This window comes from Capronia epimyces (assembly GCF_000585565.1).
Source record: "Capronia epimyces CBS 606.96 chromosome Unknown aczIQ-supercont1.1, whole genome shotgun sequence".
NCBI lineage: Eukaryota > Fungi > Ascomycota > Eurotiomycetes > Chaetothyriales > Herpotrichiellaceae > Capronia > Capronia epimyces.
Genome location: NW_006912904.1, coordinates 78,922 through 97,101, shown reverse-complemented (window position 1 = coordinate 97,101; position 18,180 = coordinate 78,922). Strand labels below are relative to the sequence as shown.

At 53.2% G+C, this 18,180-nt stretch overlaps 6 protein-coding genes across 6 annotated transcripts; 1 reads left to right on the top strand and 5 right to left on the bottom strand.

The window, feature by feature from the left end:
- Positions 1-613: 613 nt before the first annotated feature.
- On the bottom strand, positions 614-1,711 carry A1O3_00037 (uncharacterized protein; the record flags this gene model as incomplete). The annotated part of the gene is made up of 1 exon (XM_007730189.1): positions 614-1,711. One exon carries the CDS (start codon positions 1,709-1,711, stop codon positions 614-616), a length of 1,098 nt encoding a protein of 365 aa, XP_007728379.1.
- Positions 1,712-4,371: 2,660 nt separating this feature from the next.
- A1O3_00036 (uncharacterized protein) lies at positions 4,372-5,493 on the bottom strand (the record flags this gene model as incomplete). The annotated part of the gene is made up of 1 exon (XM_007730188.1): positions 4,372-5,493. One exon carries the CDS (start codon positions 5,491-5,493, stop codon positions 4,372-4,374), a length of 1,122 nt encoding a protein of 373 aa, XP_007728378.1.
- A 571-nt stretch (positions 5,494-6,064) lies between these two features.
- Positions 6,065-8,670, bottom strand: A1O3_00035 (uncharacterized protein; the record flags this gene model as incomplete). Its single annotated transcript, XM_007730187.1, has 4 exons — positions 6,065-6,872; positions 6,932-7,970; positions 8,035-8,303; positions 8,372-8,670. 4 exons carry the CDS (start codon positions 8,668-8,670, stop codon positions 6,065-6,067), a joined length of 2,415 nt encoding a protein of 804 aa, XP_007728377.1.
- Positions 8,671-9,258: 588 nt separating this feature from the next.
- Positions 9,259-11,352, bottom strand: A1O3_00034 (uncharacterized protein; the record flags this gene model as incomplete). Its single annotated transcript, XM_007730186.1, has 3 exons — positions 9,259-9,537; positions 9,585-11,218; positions 11,265-11,352. 3 exons carry the CDS (start codon positions 11,350-11,352, stop codon positions 9,259-9,261), a joined length of 2,001 nt encoding a protein of 666 aa, XP_007728376.1.
- A 1,494-nt stretch (positions 11,353-12,846) lies between these two features.
- Positions 12,847-14,865, top strand: A1O3_00033 (uncharacterized protein; the record flags this gene model as incomplete). The annotated part of the gene is made up of 1 exon (XM_007730185.1): positions 12,847-14,865. One exon carries the CDS (start codon positions 12,847-12,849, stop codon positions 14,863-14,865), a length of 2,019 nt encoding a protein of 672 aa, XP_007728375.1.
- A 575-nt stretch (positions 14,866-15,440) lies between these two features.
- A1O3_00032 (uncharacterized protein) lies at positions 15,441-17,329 on the bottom strand (the record flags this gene model as incomplete). Its single annotated transcript, XM_007730184.1, has 3 exons — positions 15,441-16,103; positions 16,157-16,893; positions 16,963-17,329. The coding sequence occupies 3 exons, from the start codon at positions 17,327-17,329 to the stop codon at positions 15,441-15,443; spliced, it is 1,767 nt and encodes a 588-aa protein (XP_007728374.1).
- Between the last annotated feature and the right edge of the window lie 851 nt (positions 17,330-18,180).

Genomic DNA, 18,180 nt, shown 5'->3' with positions numbered 1-18,180 from the left:
CGCCTCTCCAGCCTGAGCGTGAACCCATTCAACGAGTAGTCGATTCATTACTCACGACTTTTGGAGAGCTTGGAGCAGCGTGCTTCTCCGCGTTGGAGCCCGTTCTTCATTCTTCACCACCATCGATCGGCCTTGCTTGTGGAAACCAGAGTGGAGGTCTGAAGGTGATTGGAGAAGCACAAGCCGACTTCCGAGTTCGGCACGATGCTGACGTGCAATTGGCCTGAAATCACGACTTAGGGTCTCGATCTGGGAAGGGGTTTTCATACCTAAGTTGCACGTACAGTACGGTCACCATTCGATGCAGTCAATGGCTAAAATACTATGCTATACGCAAAGTCCAAAAGTCCCGAGTGCACCTTGATCGGCCGTTTTCTGTGTTGTACAAGGCGGAGCGTGTTTACGGCGGAGCGGAGATGCACCAGCGCATCCACCAGGCCAGACGGGCGTTCATACCTTAGGTAGGTACCTAGGTACCTAGGTGGTAGGTGGGTGGTATCTAGTACCCATCTACAGTCCCCGTGTTGCTCGTTTCTATCATCCTCCTGCACTGGCAGTAAGCTCCTCGTATCACACCTGCCCCGGTGGATTGGCCAACCTGATCAATAAGTCATTATCGTAGAACCGCTTCACCCATCCAGTCTGCTGGCCGAAGCCCGACGACCTTGTCCGCTTCTTGTTCGCCCTCGGCCGCTTTTTGGCTCAGCTTCTCTTTCTTCCCGCTAGTCCTCACCTCTCCCGCATTGGTATGATCTCGGGCAAACACCTGGAAACCACGAACATGCGTGTCCTTGCCGTTTTGGTGATTCTCGCAGATGCGGACTTGTACTATCATGGCTTTGAGCACGTCTCCACCGAAAGGTTCGCGCGAGTCCATTTGCAGCGGATAGAGGGTAGACTCGACCTGACCATCCAGAGCTGATTCATCCTCGTAAGAATGAGTGTCCCTGCCCCCAACTCCTTTCAACGGCACATCAATCCATCCCCGGACTCCCTCGACGCTACTGTGCGTTTCGCCGGTCTCTGGATCAGTGGTCTCCGTCACTTCCCAGGATCCAAACTCGACCAAGCTGCCCTCGGACATTCCGGCAAAGAACTTCATCTTGGTTGGAGTATATGACTCATCCAGCTCGAAGTCCAAGTAGATCCTCATCTTGACGATTGCCACCAACTTGAAGAAATGCAGGGTGAGGGTATGTGGCTGTGGACCATCGCTTTGCCAGAACAGCGCCGGGCTTGGATTCCGAAGCTGCCCCAGGGCACACCCTGGTTTTGCAGACGACAGCGTCCATGTAGCCAACGCGGAGATGTCTCGCAGCCCCTTAAGTTGCTTAGCATCTTCGGCGTCGTGATGGATCGAGTCGAGGTACGACTGTTCATCTACATGGCCGGTCTCGGACGCAGTCGAGCCCACCGCGTTGTGTGACACCTGGGAGGTTTCGGGAGCCTCGTTTTGGGCATTTGCATTCCCAGTCGGAGTCTGTTGGGTGCGGCCCTGTTGGCGCCGAGGGGCGTTGACATCGGGCACAATCGAGTTTCCTGGGTTGTTCGACGGAGGTAGCGGCGTGGTCACGAATGGAGCATGTGGAGGGGTTTCGAGCATAAAAGGTGGGATTGCTGCGGTGATTGCATTCGTGGCTGTTGGGCGCGTCGGTGTGGTCGTCGTGGCATTGAGCGTTGGGTGCGCTGCTCGTCGAGGTGCTCGGGGCATGCTGGGCAGAAGAGACTTTTCTGGTCTACTTCAACCAGCGTCGATCGGAAAAGGAGGCTCTGCCATGCCTCTGACATGCACCACACAATCGAAAGCAACGCAGTTGCAGTCGCAGGGAACGGGACAAAGTGATGTCCAATTATTGTGACAGGCACGGGGAACGGAGTACGGAATACGGCAGAGATGGGTTCCTGACCGAAATACTGTTAATAGCCAATCAACGCCCTTACTAGCTATCGCGTCGCGTGTTAGGAGGCCGCCAGCCCTGTATGCACTAAAGGCGCGTCGGGAGAAGGTCGCGTTATCCGTCGAGAGTGAAGGTCTCGGTATACCACGTCTCGTCGAACTCTGTCAGGGTCTCTCAACCATCTCGCTCCGTATTCGACTCGATCTCGCTCAACGACTTCGTCTTAATCGACTCCAGTCTGTAGAATGACTCGTCGGACAGACTATAGTACTCATAAGGAGTTTGAGAAATCTCCGCCTACACCAGGACAGGCGTGTCCTCGCGTTCGTTGCAAGCACTGTGGTGAGACGTCGAGTCAGAACGTGACTCGACAGCGTCGCCATCTCGAGACCTGTAGCGCTTACCAACAGGCGTTGAGGTCTCGCAATCCTTTCGGTCGACTACAGTTTATCTCAACAGCGAAGAGGCCTCGTACGGAGTCACCTTCTAGACAATCGACTCTGGAGACATTTTGGACGAATCCTGACATGAACGATCACTTCACCGAGCTCGCGGCGCGCGCTATCCTTGAAGATAACCTCCCCTTCACCTTGTTTGAAGACCCTTCCATGATTGCCTTCCTTACTGCGTTGAACCCTTCATGGAAGCCGCCTACTCGGAAAGCTCTCTACGAGAGCATCCTGCGATGTAAGGAGACCGTCCGACAGCACGAACGTGAAGAGCAACAGTAGGAGCAGGGAGATGTTAAAGAAGATGTTAAAGAAGATGTCGCCGCAGACCAGTTGACAGCACTTGAACTGGAGAGAACAGTCATGGACGAAGCAGGTTTGGTGCAAAACGTGCGCACCTATTGAGTTTCTTACTCAGATACTTGCAGGACCACAGCAACAGACTCGATGCCACATTACGCTTCAGGCACACCTTTTACAGAAGACGACACGGCGTACCGTAGCGCTCAGGGGACGGCGTTTAGTGGCCCTCAGTTGCCACCGATCGTGTGACTAAACGGGTGCCAGGCACTGTGCCGAGTGTTGTAAAGGCGCGTCGTACAGTCTACGAAGTACCTACCTAGGTACCTATCTCCCTCATTGATCAATGACAAGTCCTCCGTACAATCACACGCTCGGTGTGCATAACCAGCACCTTACCGCCTCCATGATTCCTTACAGGTCTTTCGTTCTACAATTTAGGTACTCTATTACGTGCATCTCTTGCTCGATCCGTTAGAACGGTTCGTCTTCTGGCAATCAATAGAGACTGGCCTTGCCTCCCTGATATCTCGAGTCCCGCCGTATAAGTCGGGTAGTATTCGGCAGGCGCTTCCTGAAATAAAGATTCGCCATTAACGGCAGTTGGCGGAGTACACAGGCGAAGAAGAGATGCAGGAAGAGTGTTACTTGTTGCTTGCTCTACGGAGTAATCACTTGCATTTGGGTGGAGTCTCATCTTTAGCAAGTCGTGCGTGACTCTACCGAATCTCACTTAGTTGCTCAATGGCGCCTACTGGCGTCGGGGGATGTACCCGGTGCCGTACTGGAATGGTTCGTAGCGTGACACGCGTTTACGGACGGTACCTTCTACACCACATTTGGGCGTGAAAGGTATAGGTAGTCAATCGGGGTCCTATAGATAAACAGCTCGACGGCAACAACATCGTACCAATATGGACGCCCGCCGCAACGATATCATATACGAGGCTGCGGCTATAGCAGTAACCGGCGCGTTTGCAGCTATAGCGGCGGTCGTTTTGGCTGTTGCGCACGAAGAAGGCGCGTATCGCGCTGATGCTGTGGGTATGGCGCTCGGTGGTCCTGGGTGGTTATACATGGATGATTGACTAGTCTCTACAGCTAGATCTGGTGAAAGAGGTCGTAGTCGTCGTCGTCGACCTCGTCCCCGACAAGCTCGTCCCCGACAAGCTCGTCCCCGACAAACTCGTCCCCGACCTCGTCCCGAGGTACCATAAGGCTGTGCCGTTCCCATACTTCGAATTCACGCTCGATCTCTGGCGTGATGAATTGATCTCAACATCGTGGTGCATGATGATAGGTATAGACCGACGCCTGAGAAGGCTTTCTCAGTCCTCCTTGCGCGTCTCGCTAACCTGAGTGCCTGCCTGGTTTAGCCATTCTCAAACGTACATGTAACCGAGTATAAATATTCAACAATGTCGCGACGTACTGAAGTCCCTTTTCGGAGATAAGCTATTCTGGGATAGTCGCTGTTTAACGCTTGATACCCTGTAGACCTTCTCCGGCGCGATCAATGAATCAGGACCAGGAGGAGGTAAAGGAGGAAGAGTCCGGGGCTGGGTCGACGGTACGATAATCAAGACAGCGAACTGAAGCCTATGGAAGATCAGCGACTTCTTTATAGCGCCATAGTAGAAGTGTTACGGCGTGAAATTTCAGGTCTCAGGCTATCATCACACCTAACGGGAGATATGTTGTACCAGAAGCTCCCAAAGAAAGGCTTATGATTTATCGTGCAACGCCTCGATGAGAGCCAACGCCTTATCGAGTCGTTCGTCAAACGCTTTCGCTCTCAATTGCGCCTCCTGTTGATGCTCCAACAGCTTATCGAGTCGTTCGACAAACGCTTTCTTTCTTAATTGCGCCTCCTGCTGATGCCTCCTGATCGCCAACAGCCTCTCTTCCACGTCGCGGTTGACAGCGCTCGTCGCCGCGATGGCCTTCAGGCCTTCTCCGATGTTCTGACTGAATCTGGTGAGAGCTTTGATCAACCCTTGATAAGGATCCACCTTTCTTCGGTACCGAGTTGGTGATCCTAACGTGGACCGTGAAGTGCCCCGGCCACGGTCACGACGAACAGAGCCTCGAAGCGTAGGAACAGAGCCTCGAAGCGTAGGAACAGATCCTCGAAGCGTAGGAACAGATCCTCGAAGCGTAGGAACAGAGTCTTGAAGCGTAGTAACGGAACCTTGAAGCGTAGGAGTGGGTGCCGGTGTTGCAACAGGGAGCGTCGGCGTCGATTCGCTTGCCAGAGCAGGTCCGCCACTACCACTGTTGACAGACTCTAGAGGGAGCCGATCTCGCCGTCTTAAGGAGAGGTTTTCGCAGAACCGCCTCTCATACTCCTCACTGTACTGCGCAGGACGTGCTGTTGTTGTCTTTGCCGTCTTTGCCGTCTTGACTATCCCCGGCTTCTTCGCCCTCCGTAGTTGATCAACCTTCTCTCCCACAAACACCAACCATTGATCCATCGCCCGAGCATAATCGCCGTCTCTCGATCTCCTGCCAGAGACCTTCTCCGCCTCACGAACCTTGGCCCAATCCTCCACCCACCGACCGTTGGGACCGAGAAGGGTCCGCGGCCGCTTATTCTCTTTCTCGAGCGTGATGTTCATAAAGAGACGGAGTTTCTCTTCCCACCCGACCAAGGAACCGGTACGGAAGAACCCGACGTTGGATATGCACCATTTGACGATGTCGGCGCGTACCGACTCCTCCTTCAGACTCTTTGAGAATTGATCGCGGTATCTCACAGCCCAGATCACTTGCTCGTCGGCGTTGACTGGCTTGGGTGGGTACCACCCGGGGGACCACCTCACGGGTTGGGAAGCCTGTGCGCTCATACCGCTTTTCTACGCCTGTTTAGACGCCTCTGGGGGGAAACGAACCTGTCAACCTCGTCGGCAGCATATAACCTAGTTTGGGAACAGAGGGGGGCGCGTACTCGAAGGATGTTGATTAAGCAGGGGAGAGAACAACTTTACTAGAAAAGAGTCTAGGCCGAATTCTACCTAGCAGATCTCCGACGCGTATTAACTATTACTATAACACCTAAAGTAATTAATTAAGGGGGACCCTAATTAAGGATTGCGGTCGTCTGATTTTAGGGTGTCCCCCCAATTGGACAGTGTCGCGCCAGAATCAGGCATTTGCAACCACTTTGAGGTTACACTTAACCACCTAGTAGCTTTTCCAATGGTTCGATTAGTCTTTCGCCCTGTAGAAAATGTTTGTTAGTTAAAATGTTCACTGGCACCTACTGGGATCGTACTGGAATGGGGAGGTTGCTTACCCTATGCCCAAATTTGACGATCGATTTGCACGTCAGAACCGCTGCGAGCCTCCACCAGAGTTTCCTCTGGCTTCACCCTATTCAGGCATAGTTCACCATCTTTCGGGTCCCAACAGCTATGCTCAAATCACAGTTACTCCTGCCGACTTGGCTCCTTCCAAAGTCACCAGTTGGTCGCATCTCACTTTGTCTTCTCGCCAAATCCAAAGCAAGGAGACAGTAAAACCAGGTCCTAGAAGTACGGTGGCAATCCACATTGCGGCGGCCACCTTGGATATTGTCTTGCCATCTCGCGATCGCGAAGGCAACACGGCAACCGCCGAGGAGACGACGAAAATCATGGCGGCAAGCATGAACAGTACAAACGCTGTACCGAGGTCGGATGGCAGCGAGGATCCGCCGAGAATGAAATGGAGAATTGGTGACGGTGACGGTGATGGTGTTAGTGCGATGCGGGAAGATAGCTTTGAATCTCTGATGAGATGTGCCAGGCCCAATATGTTGGTTACAACCCGTGATGTGGACGCAACAGCCATGGCAAGGATGTATGCCTTTTTGAGGTAGTTGAGGTCCAGATGTGCCTGCACTAACGACTCTGAGACACTGACCGAAGCGTTTAGCTTTGAGAAGATCTCGCTGAAACCAAGGACCATAAGCGGGAAGAGTTGAATATATGCCGAGAGGAGCGACTGATAAGCCGAGCTCCTGTGCAGGTAAGCAAATAGCGGTGCTGCGACCGGGAGGCAACCAGTGACAAGGGCGCAAAGGACAACCGCAGAAGGTAGGTTTTCAGAGATCGTTGGAGGGACCACGAAAGAATACGGGTTTTTGACCGGCATGACCGCAAGGTCGACCAAATAAACCAGCAGAAACAGGCCACCGAGAACTTTAAGGCCTCCAGAGAGGAGTGAGATGGCGGCGAGGAGGGGACTGCGTAGGGGTGAGTATGAACCACCAACAATATCCATCATGTCTGATTTTGAACTCACAGTATCGGTAATTTTCTAGCGTTCGATCTCCGCTGACCTTCCACCGCAATGATGACTGCGATTGGAAGAAGGTCCATACAAGCTGAAACAAGACCCCACGGATGAATGTAAGCGTCACTCTGTCGGTGGACAAATGAGAAGGGCAACTTATGGCTCACAGACGTGGAGGTGTTCGTATTCCTTACGACCCCGGCGACCAATAGTGCTGCGGTGATCCAGTTGGCAGTTCTCACGACTCTGCTGAACAGTCTTTGTGAGCCGGACCGGTCTAGGTCTTTTTGGTGCAAGGACCAACCATCCCACGGGATTGTGCCGGTCTTTCCTTTATACTCGATGAAGTCCATGGGGACACCACCAAGAATCAGTTCTGTAGCAGCGTTTGCTTCCAGCTCTTCCCCGAAAAGGGGGAGAATGTGTAGTCCGAGCAGTCGGAAAAGGGAGTTGTCCATTGCGTGAAGACGTGTGGCAAGCACCGAAACCTGGAAGGCCTGTTGCATTCTCTTTCGCCTGGTCCGCTCATATTCGGCGAAAATGGAGAGGATGCCCTGGTGGTCGAGTCTGTGCGGGCCTGTTCCATTCCTCGCCTGGTAGAGCAAGTTTGCCAACGTGACGGCGCTTTCAATTGCAGTATTCCCACCATGTCCGGCGTTGGGAGTCACCTTGAATGCCGAGTCGCCGAGCAGAACCAGCCTATCTTGATGCCATCTTTCGAACACGACCTCCTCGAGCGAGACCATTGTGAACTTGGTTTTATGGTCCCAGAGCTTTTGGATGGTCGTCGTCTCCGTCACTTGCCAACCAGCATGCGCCTTAATGGCGGCCTCCGCATCCTTGGTTGAGTATCGAGGGATGTTGGGCGCAACGTATTTCTTGTCGTGCTTGAAAATCAGAAACCAAAATATCTTGTTGCGTGTTGACAAGATAACAATGCTGGAGATCTTTTCGTTGTAAGTCAAGTGAGCATGGCCCGGAATGAAGTCTGGATCATCACTCTCGTATATCGAAACCCCGAATGCACATGCATATTCGCAAGTCATTGCTGCAATGGTTGGAGTCAGCTCAGAGGCTGAGTATGCCGAGACGATCTTCTAATGCACACCCACCTTTGGACTCCTTCTCTGCCAGTTCCGGCTCTGTTTCACTCATGATATGCCACATGGTCCTTCTCGTGAAGCTGTGGACGCCGTCGGCCCCAACAACCATGTCGCCCACGAAGATGGACCCGTCAGCAGTCACGGCTCTTACTCCACCTATGTTGGACTCAAGCTTCACCACCTTCTTCGACGTCAGGACATTTCGCTTGTCTTTGAGGTGGCCGTATAGGATGTGAAGTAATTCTTCTCGCTCGAAGAACAGGATCGGATAACCGTGCCTGATGCCATGCCAATTAGTATAACCTTGACCTTTAGGTTTAGAGGTGATTTCTGATGTCTTGCTCACCTTGCTTCGATATGTCGGGAGAAATTAGAAGTGGAAAACATTTTCCCACCCGGCCGTCGATGGTAGTGCTGCACCATGGGAACCGTGGTTTTCAAGATGTCCTCATATAAGCCGAGTTGATCCATGATGCGCAGTGCATGGGGCTGGAGACCAATGCTTGCCCCTCCAGCAAAGGCAATGGCAGGCCCTTGTTCGAGAAGGGTGTAACTGACTCCCATCTGCTCAAGCATCAAGGCCATTGTAAGGCCTGAAACACTGCCGCCGATGACGATGACGTGGAAATTCGAAGTCGGCCCCATTTTGGGTGAATCGTGTAGCTGTAGTGATAATGAAAGAGAGATTGGCCGCGCCCTATAGAAGAATTTCACCCATCTTCAAGTCAGTTCAGCAGAGGCAAGGAGCCCTCTCAAATATATGGTAGCGGCTATTACCGAAAGCCAGATGCCTCGAACGTGCTGTTGCGCGCCTCGCCTTCATCAGTGCTCGAATTGGCGGTCCTGGGCAGGTCGTGTCTCGTGTCTCGTGTCTCAGGAGCCATCCCCTCCTCAACTTGTCATCCTTTTCTCGCAGTACATTTTCATGCTCCCTGCGCTCATCCAATGGTAAATGGCCAGCTCTGCGGCTGGCCATCTCGCTCCCGGTCCAAGCTTCTCCGATGCAGTCTACCAGGTAGGCTTCCCTGCTGTGCACGCGGAGCAAGCAACATTGAGATTGACTGTTTTCAAATCCAGTGAGTTGTCAGTGTCTTTGCCGGCCATACAAGTACGATTGCTCTACTTCTGCACCTACACCGACAACATACTTTCACATCCCCGGTCAAACACAACCGAACACTGGCCTTCCGTGCTCCTCATTTCGTCACGAGAGGGCAGAATATACCCTTCCTCTTATTCCATCGGCTCAATCTTCAACACCGTCCTACCATCAACATAAACGTCGATCTTAGCCTCTCCCTCAGTGTCTGCCACGACACTTCTCTCGGCGAAGCGATAAACAACGCCTGGCTGGAGTCTCTTCAGCCCTAATTCAAATTTCCCGCTCGCACAGGAAGGATATAAAACAAGATCAAGGTCCTTGGACGTGCGTGAGTAAGCTCTTGCGACAAGCACGCCCGGGTAAGGTGCTGAATCCAGGATCGGTCCTGCTAGAGTAGTTTTTGAAGGGCCCTGTGAACGCAGTCAGCCAGGATGTGGACAGAAAGAACCATTCATACCTCGGAAATGAGCCGTTTCCAGTCTTCTCTATGCAATAGTGAAGCTCTCGCCATACAGCTGTTGATGCTGTTACTCATCCCCTTGAGGGCAGTAGCACCAGTCCTGGTCGTGTACTTTCCAACTCCTGAAACACATTGATCGATGGCGGCTTTCCGAACTTTCTCATCGCCGTATTCGCCCGCCACGTAAGCCAGAATCGGGAAGAGACAATACTCATTGGGTTTGTAGAGGCCTGGGTCCATTATATCAGCGGCACCCAGCCCCTTTAATCTTAGTTTGCCCGTTTCGTCGTCGTAATCAATGTTTTCTGTTCTGAAGATAGCCCACATTCTCCGTGCAATATGATCCAGGTGTCCCCTGCACAGCATAGCGTTGACCAGGTCCATGAGCGCTCCGCTGATTCCGGGTACAGTAAACCCGATAAGAGAACTTCGGATAGGCAGTATACTTCCGTCTGGCTCGGTGAAGTTCGTCACCAGGGACTCCTCGAAGCGAGGTAGAAGGTCCTTGGCGTAGTGCGTGCCATATACACGATCGTAAACGACCATACCTGTTAACCCCTGTAGGTTGCACGGTGTGTAGATCCAAGTAGGCTCGCATGCGAAAAGGCAATATGCGTCCTCGGCCCACTGTTTCACTAACACTCTAGCCAGCGAGTGTATATCGTACTCATACACCTGCCTGTCGGTGACTTGGAATTTTAACGATCCAGGCTTGGTGTAACGCTGATCTCCAGTATTGGCGATGTATAGAGCGATTCCTTGAAGTAGAATACCGGTTACCATAATGTTGTCCTTCTTTACGGGATCGAAGTCGGTGGAGAATTTCCCCCACAAGGTCTCCCACTTCCAAAAGTTTAGAACCTTTGGCGTTAGAGATTTTTCAATGATATTCTGGTAGGCTTTGTTGACATATCCGTGGAAGTTGGGACAATAAATGCCCTGGTAAGCGCCTAAGACAAACATCATCTCGTAGAGCTGGTAGCGAAGGGCAGACGTCTGGAATTGGTCGATGATATTGAAATTGGACCAATCATCAAGTGGTAAGAGGCTCTGATCGACTGCCCATTGAACATCTCTGAGCTCACTTAATCCGAGCTCACGCTCGTCTCGAGGCGCGGGAGAGATCGCACCGGCGTCAAGGGTGGCTAACGTGGTTGGAATGAATGTATTCCGCGCCCTCCTCTTGTTAATTGCGATGATCCTAGCGCTGGCCGATGTGCGATTGAAGTAAAGCAGAAATGCTGCTAAAATTATCACATCGACAGTGCCAGCATGGACGAACAGCTCAGAGCCAGCCATAACGTAGGCACCCCCAGCGGAGAGAATCCAAAGGGCCACAGGGAATGCAACACCACCGGCTCCAAACCAAGCAAAGAGACAGAGCGGTAGGAGCAGGTATGTCAGGAGGAGCAACAGGCCCGCTGGCCAATTCGCAGCAGCAATATAGCCTGCACCTGGAAAGACCAGTGTGACGGCTGCAGCTCTCGCCTTGGGTGGAAGGTGGACGACATTGTTGTTGAATAGAAGGAGTCCAGCGATGGCTGAGACAATCCACCAACCCACAGTCCTGTTTTGCACTGATTGACGTACCTTTCCAGTGCTGGCGCTGTCTGGTATGAGTTCGGGCTGGGCTAATTGCACATTAGATGGGTATCCTCAAATTACCGGCAGACGAACCTAGGCCTTTTTTCTCGTCAGCATAGCTAGTAGTATAGCTGCTCGTCTTTGTAGGGACAATCCTGGTACTCTCACGTAGGGCCGTCATCATGGAGGTAGCCTTACCACACATACCAAAGATTGGGAATATACAGAAGGAAGCCGTGGTTGAACTTGAGTGCAATAAGGCTATAGTCTGTTCTCGAGAAAAGGGAGAAAATCACGTGTAGATTCCTCAACTGCCGCAGTCAAGAACCTCGTCAGAGATTTCTGACGTGTCAGTCGTCTACACGGCTACACCCAGTGTGTGCCGGTGCCAGGGACAGAGCTCTGGAAGCAATAGAGTTGCTGGGAACGCTTTCCCGGCATCATACAGAGGTGGCCGAGTCCTCGTGTTCCTGTCGCTTTGAGATGAACCTTGCCCACACAACCAAAAACAGGAGTGCATTTCTGAGGGGCACATGGGCCGCGAACAAAAATCGGCCATAGCATCTCAAGGGTACCACGCCCACCCATGTAGAAGCGTGAAGTGTACTGTAACCTGGATCGACAACAGACTTTAACGAGAATGATCCCCGGAAGTTCGGAATTTTCTTGGTCAGAAAATTCCAGCGGCTTTCATAGTTGCTCCACAGCTGTCTCTCTTATCGCGGGGCCCCAGCTATCACGCAAGAGAATCCCACCACATCAGGACCAAGGACTCAGATTCAGATCAGCTGTGTCGCGTGTCGCTGATCGTTGACGAATCCAGTCGGAGCGATGGCGTGGCTTCGACTGCATCGTTGTCCTCACCGTCACTAAAGGATTCTATTCTTATCGACACACATGTAGTTGACAGAGCGATATCCGAGTCCGAACGCATACCACCCAGAGCCTCCACCATCACCGTCACTGCCACCATCTTGTTTGAATTTGGAACTTGGCAGAGCGTATCTCGACGGCGGTCATGGCCTGCTGTGCTGCGGCAGCATACATCATTTATAGTATCATCAGTGTTCACCAGAAAGTCCAAGAATTTCGAAGCAGTGCATTTGGTCGGGTCACTGGCAAACAGACCGCCGGTGTAGAGCTGTTACCAAACAAGGAGGAAGATGGCTTTGCTACAGTAACCTTTCGGGTATCGGGTATGACATGTGCATCGTGTACATCCTCCATCACCAAAGCGCTCGAGAGCCGTCCAGGCGTATTAAGAGCCGATGTTTCATTGCCACTGAATCTTGCTCGCGTTGCCTTTGAGAAATCGGGGACGGGATCGGGGACGGGGACTGCGGTTTCGGGGTTGCAAAGCGCCATCGAAGATTGTGGGTTTCAGGCAGAGGAGGTTGCTGAGACCGAGGGCCTGGCTACCGCATGCGCAGCTGCGACAGTGCAACACCAAGTGGCTTTGCTGAAGCTGCAAAGGGCACTCGCTTGGTCATTAGTCGCCACCGGAGTAGCTGCTGCATCGAGTTGGGTTACTTTTAGAGCAGCTCCTGCTCCTGGTCAGTCAATCTCTTGGTGCTGGAGCGCAGCCAGTTCTGTTGCCTGCCTTCTGGGGAGCTTGCTGTGCTGTGCCCCAATACACCGTGAAGCATGGGCTGCGGTGCGCAGCAGACGCACCAACATGTCTCTTCTGACCTCTTGTGCCCTCCAGGTAGGACTGCTTGACAGCGTCATCCGCGCATATCGCAGCTCCAGCGCCAGCTCCAGCCCTTGGGACAGCGCAGCCTTTGACTCGCTCACCCTCCTCGCAACCGTCCTCCTGGGGGGCCGGTATGCCAAGGCTCTCTTGTCACAGCATACATTTGCAGCAACGGCATCACTTGCCGCATTACTGCCTTCGGAAGCTCTCGTCGTGGCTGAGGATGAGGGGGAGGGGGAGGGGGAAGGGGAGGTCGGTGCCGGTGTCAGTGCCGTCAGACATATACCTCCGTCAATGTTGAGGGTTGGAGATGTTGTCCTTGTCCATCCCAACACTGCCGCCCCGTGCGATGGCGACGTCGTCACAGGGAGCAGCGAGATGCTCGAGGCTTGCCTGAACGGTGGAACGGTGCCCCGACCCAAGCGAGCTGGAGACCCGGTCTTTACAGGCTGCGTCAACCTACGCCAAACCCTCAAGATCCAGGTAACTCGGGCAGGAAAGGACACATGGCTCGAAAAGGCCTTGGAAACGACGCTGAGTGCTACCAGAAACAAATCGTCTGTTCAGGCCCTCTCCGAGACCGCAGCCGAGTATTTCGTGCTCGTGGTCTTCTCTGTCATGCTTGCCGCCTGCTCACTCGAAGCATACTACCACTTCACGGACATGTCATCTGTTCTGCACAGGGCTTGCTTGATCCTCCTATCGGCCTGCCCTTGCACACTTGGTCTCAGCGTCCCATCATGCATCATGGTAGCAACTGGTGTGGCGGCAAGGCATGGGGTCTTGATGAGCCCTCGCCCGTCGTGTCTGCAGGCTGCTACAACATTAAGGATGATCATGTTGGATAAGACTGGGACTCTGACTCGAGGCAACGTCAAGGTCAAAGAGCATCACATGTCTAGCACGGTCCCTCCAGCTCTCCATCCTCTTATCTTCAAGGTCATCTTCCAGGCAGAAATCGGGTCTCAACATCCCATCGCCACAGCTCTACGACAGTACTGTGCCATGTTGTGTGCAGAAGATCATGCCGCCGGGCTGAGGAGTCAGGTGCACTCAGTCCACACCCACCATGGACTGGGAGTCTCGGCCCTCGTCAACCTCCCTCCCCAACCTGATCCAGCGACCATTCGCATCGGGAGTCTCAGATACATGCAGTGGTCCCATTGCACACCGGCACCCGACCTCGAGTACTGTATTGAACGCGAACCAGGGCCATCTCCATCACCCGTTGGCGCTTTCAGCCCCGGCAGCGTCTATATCGCCCTCGACAGCACCGTCATCTGCACTATCCAACTGACCGACCCACTCGAACCTTCGGCGTCCAGATTTGTCTCCACGGCCCACTCCCTCGCCCTCTCCGTCGGGATCCTGACGGGCGATACTCTCTCCTCCGTCGTGCCTGTGGCTGCTTCGCTTTCCATCCCCCGCTCGCGTGTCTGGGCTTCATGCCTTCCCCACGACAAGGCACGCATCATCTCCGGTTTGAAAGAAAGATACTCCTCCCCCAAAGGCTGTGTGGCAATGGTAGGCGATAACATGAATGACATCCCGGCACTCTCCGCCGCCGACCTCAGCATTGCCGTCGCCACCGACGCCTTCCAATTGCCTGACGGTGTTGCCGACGCACTGATCCTGAATTCTCCATCATCTCCTTCTGTGTCCCACACAATTCAAGGGTCTCGGCAGGAACATGATGATCATTCGTCATCACTGCCGCGAGTTCTCTTCATCATATCCCTCTTAGCCCGCACCTCCCATATCATCCAACAAAATGTTCTGTGGGCGTTGTGCTACAACACGGTTGTATTATTTCTTAGCTCTGGATTGGGGCGGTTGATCGGGCTGACATGGGACATGTCACCGCTGCACGCGGCGTTGGGCATGAGCCTGAGCAGTCTTGCGGTGTTAGCCAACAGTTTGAGATTGGAAGGAGAAGACATGTGGCCCCTTCAGAGATCACGAGGGCCGGGCAAGTCAGGGGTGGACCTGATGCGAGGCTGAATCAATAGATATCTACTGTAGAAGGACTGGGAGAAGATGCAGGTGCCTAACTTTGGCACTAGCTTAGGCATTCTTAGCCTTGCCCTTTGACCAGAAGGCTGGTATAGGCACGCCTATATAATCTGGGCTCTCCCCATACCCCTTTGATAGACAACAAAGAATCTTGCAACCTTTGACAGCAGGAGGATGTCCATTTACTGTAAGCATATTATAACCGCCAACGACTCTGTAGGATAATAGATAATACCGGCGACCTGTGTGGACCTGGGGTCCTGTCGTTCACCCCAAGCGTTAAATTCTCCCGTTTCATAGCATCCCCTGCCGTGCGGCTCAACTTGGATGACAAGCGTCGCAAAAAGCCAGCCAACAAGTCTACACCAGGAACAATCCCAGCCGATTGGTTATATGCGCGCTTTCGACGCGCTTTCAACCCCAGCTCTTCAGTTCAGACCAATCTCATCTTTCATAGGCCGCTGCTGCAGGACTTGATCGGGAAAGCTGCCACCACTTCCAAGTGTATTTCTCCAGTTAGCCAAGTCCGCCTCAAAGATAAGGGTGTTTTTGGATTCGACTTCCTAAAGGGAAAGAAAGCACTTACGATCTGAACAGTCCAGGGAAGGATACTTGTCGGCGAATTCCAGACTGATCTTCCAGCGGGAGAGCTTGTCGATCCCATCCTTCGCCGACAGCGGGTGTTTCTTGGGCCGTGGGGGATGTGGATGTGAAAGTGGACGTTCGTTGAAGGCGGAATAGCTATTGTCATTTGCATTCGAACCGGCAGGTTCTCTACCGGTGGCATTGTCGGCCGTCATTTGAGCCATTCGGAGCCCTATCTCGCTACGAATCGACCGGATGGCTTTGTTGTCTGGACCTGCCATCAAGGTGGGGGGTACCCCGTCCTTCTGCTGCATGGATGTGTCCGCCGACCAGTTCATGTTGGGAAAGACCCTGTTGTGGAAAAGGTCGAGCACACTCAGCGACATGTGTATTTGAGGGACTTCAACCACGGTGTGCAGAACAATGTCTCCAATGACATAGTCGACGTCTGATTGCCGACTCAGAAGAATCAACTGGTCGCGGAGTTTGGGCCAGGCGATCAAGTCAATGACCAGAGGGTGAGAAACACCATCTGCGGACTGGAGCGGAGTGGGACGAAGTGGCTCGGGGATCGCCAATCGATTTGTTGTCGTCGGCTTGAGGCGCCAACGGAGGATGCGTTCCATGATCTCGCTCGCTCCCTGTAATATCACGGTGAGATGACTGCCTGACACTCGGGGTACGCAAGACTTACTATGCCGTACGCGTATGCATCAATCCCTGCGAATACGGTGAGGATGTTGGTCGCAACCCGGGCCAGATCTTCGACAACTTGGTCAGGAACCCTATGGGCATATTGCTGCTTGAGCGCGGCAAGAACCTGCGGCCCCTCGGGCCCATCTGCATCGACCGGCATGTTTAGAATCTGCAAGGCATAAATGATGCATGCCCGTTCCACCAGATCGGCCATTGCCTTCCCAGACAGATTTACTGTGTCACCCAGCATCGTCTGGCTGGTGTAGTGCAGAAATCTGGCCTCCGTCGAATCCAGGGAGAGGGCTAAATCAAATGTCGGCTCTGGCACGGGGTTGAGCATGTCCGGCATATTGCTGAAATCGACACTTTCCATCATAGGTGTCCATTGCAGTTCGTCGCGGAGGTTGGCCCTGAAATCGGCTCGATGGTCCTCGAAACTTGGGAATGGCGGACTATCCTCATTGTTGTGTAGTATTTCAGCCTCATTGGGACTCCTCTCGCTTGTGCCTCCGCCTCTGGAAACTCGATGGGCCGGACTATCTGAGTGCGCACGCCCAGACCAAGCACTGTTACCATAATCGACGGCTGCTTCGTCATAGTCTTCGTTTACTATGAGGCCCTGTGAAGATACCTTGGTTTTTGGTGTTTGGTTGATCTGTTTTCTTTGCGTCGAGGTATCTAGTTCTACATCGTTGGCCTCGGCCTGGCCCAAAATGTGGTCGAAAATGTCATCATCTACCAAGGGCTCAGTGATCTTGCCAAAACACACAGGAGAATTTGGAAGTTAGAACAGCATCAGCGTACCTGCGGCATTGGAGGTGCTGTTGCTAAGGCTGAGAAGTTTCTTTCTCATCCGGAGCAGCACCGCCTTCATCTGCTGGTTCTCCTCGAGCAGCTTCAGGTGAGCCTTCATCAAGGCCGTGTTGTTGTCGTCGCCACCAGTTCGACTGGCTTGGATCATGTCCAGGAATGAATTCAGATGTTGCATCTGTGCAAGCTGCTTCTCACGGAGACATTTCTGAGAGATGCGGTTCTGCGTTCGCTTTCGAGCCGCCTTTAAGTTGTGGCTTTGGGCCTGATCTGCCGAGGCCGGCTTCTTTTTGGCCGCCAGAATCTTGGTCTTGCTCTGGCCCTTGCTCTTATTAATGGCTCCATTTCCTGCTACCGACATGTTCAAGGCGTAGAGTGTGGTGTGCGTGGGATTGCTATGGAGATCAACATTGGCCGGTGTTTCATGCGCTCAAGAGGATGTCCTGGTGAGGACACTGTGAAGAGAAGAGAGGAGGGAGGAGGTACTGGAGAAGAGATCCCCATGGGGAAGAGGTGGGGAGGGAGGAAATGCTGGGGATGAAACGGCCAGGGCGCCTCCCACTTCGATTCCCCCGTATCTCGGTTGACTATCCCCAAGTATCCGTTATACCTGAACAGAGCTCTCGGAATGAGTTCACCTGAATTTCCGACCATCTGTCATCTCTCCCGGAACGGCACTCATCAGCATGTCGAGATGAAACGGCGATTCACATTGGCAGAGCGCGACCTGCACCAGCACTACAGACGAATTCAACCACGACCGCAGCTGCGCCTCCCACACCAGCGACCACCACCACCACTACCCACTATCCTGACAGGGAGGCGCTGGAGGAAATATGGCGAGCGAGAATAGCCACTACTTGTGAGGTCCTGAGAGCCTCGGTATCCTCACCATAATGCCCGAGTCTGGTCAACAAGGAGGTCCTATTTTCCGCCTATCTTGCACAAACCAGCGACGCAGTTGCAGGCAGAAGCCATATGTGACAAACTGTCGGTGAGTCTACATGTTCATCACCTATAAAACAGCCGCAGTCGCCGGGAGACGACCCAGTGCAAGGGCCAACACCTGGAAGCGCAGTACCAAAGAGTGAAGCTGAGGGTCAGGAAGTACGGTTTCTGCCTCGGTCCGATACCGATCTGATGAACCCGCAGGCTTTGTCGGTGCCCGCGTCCGCTGCGGTTGACCTGGACCTGGATTTGATGCTCGGTTGT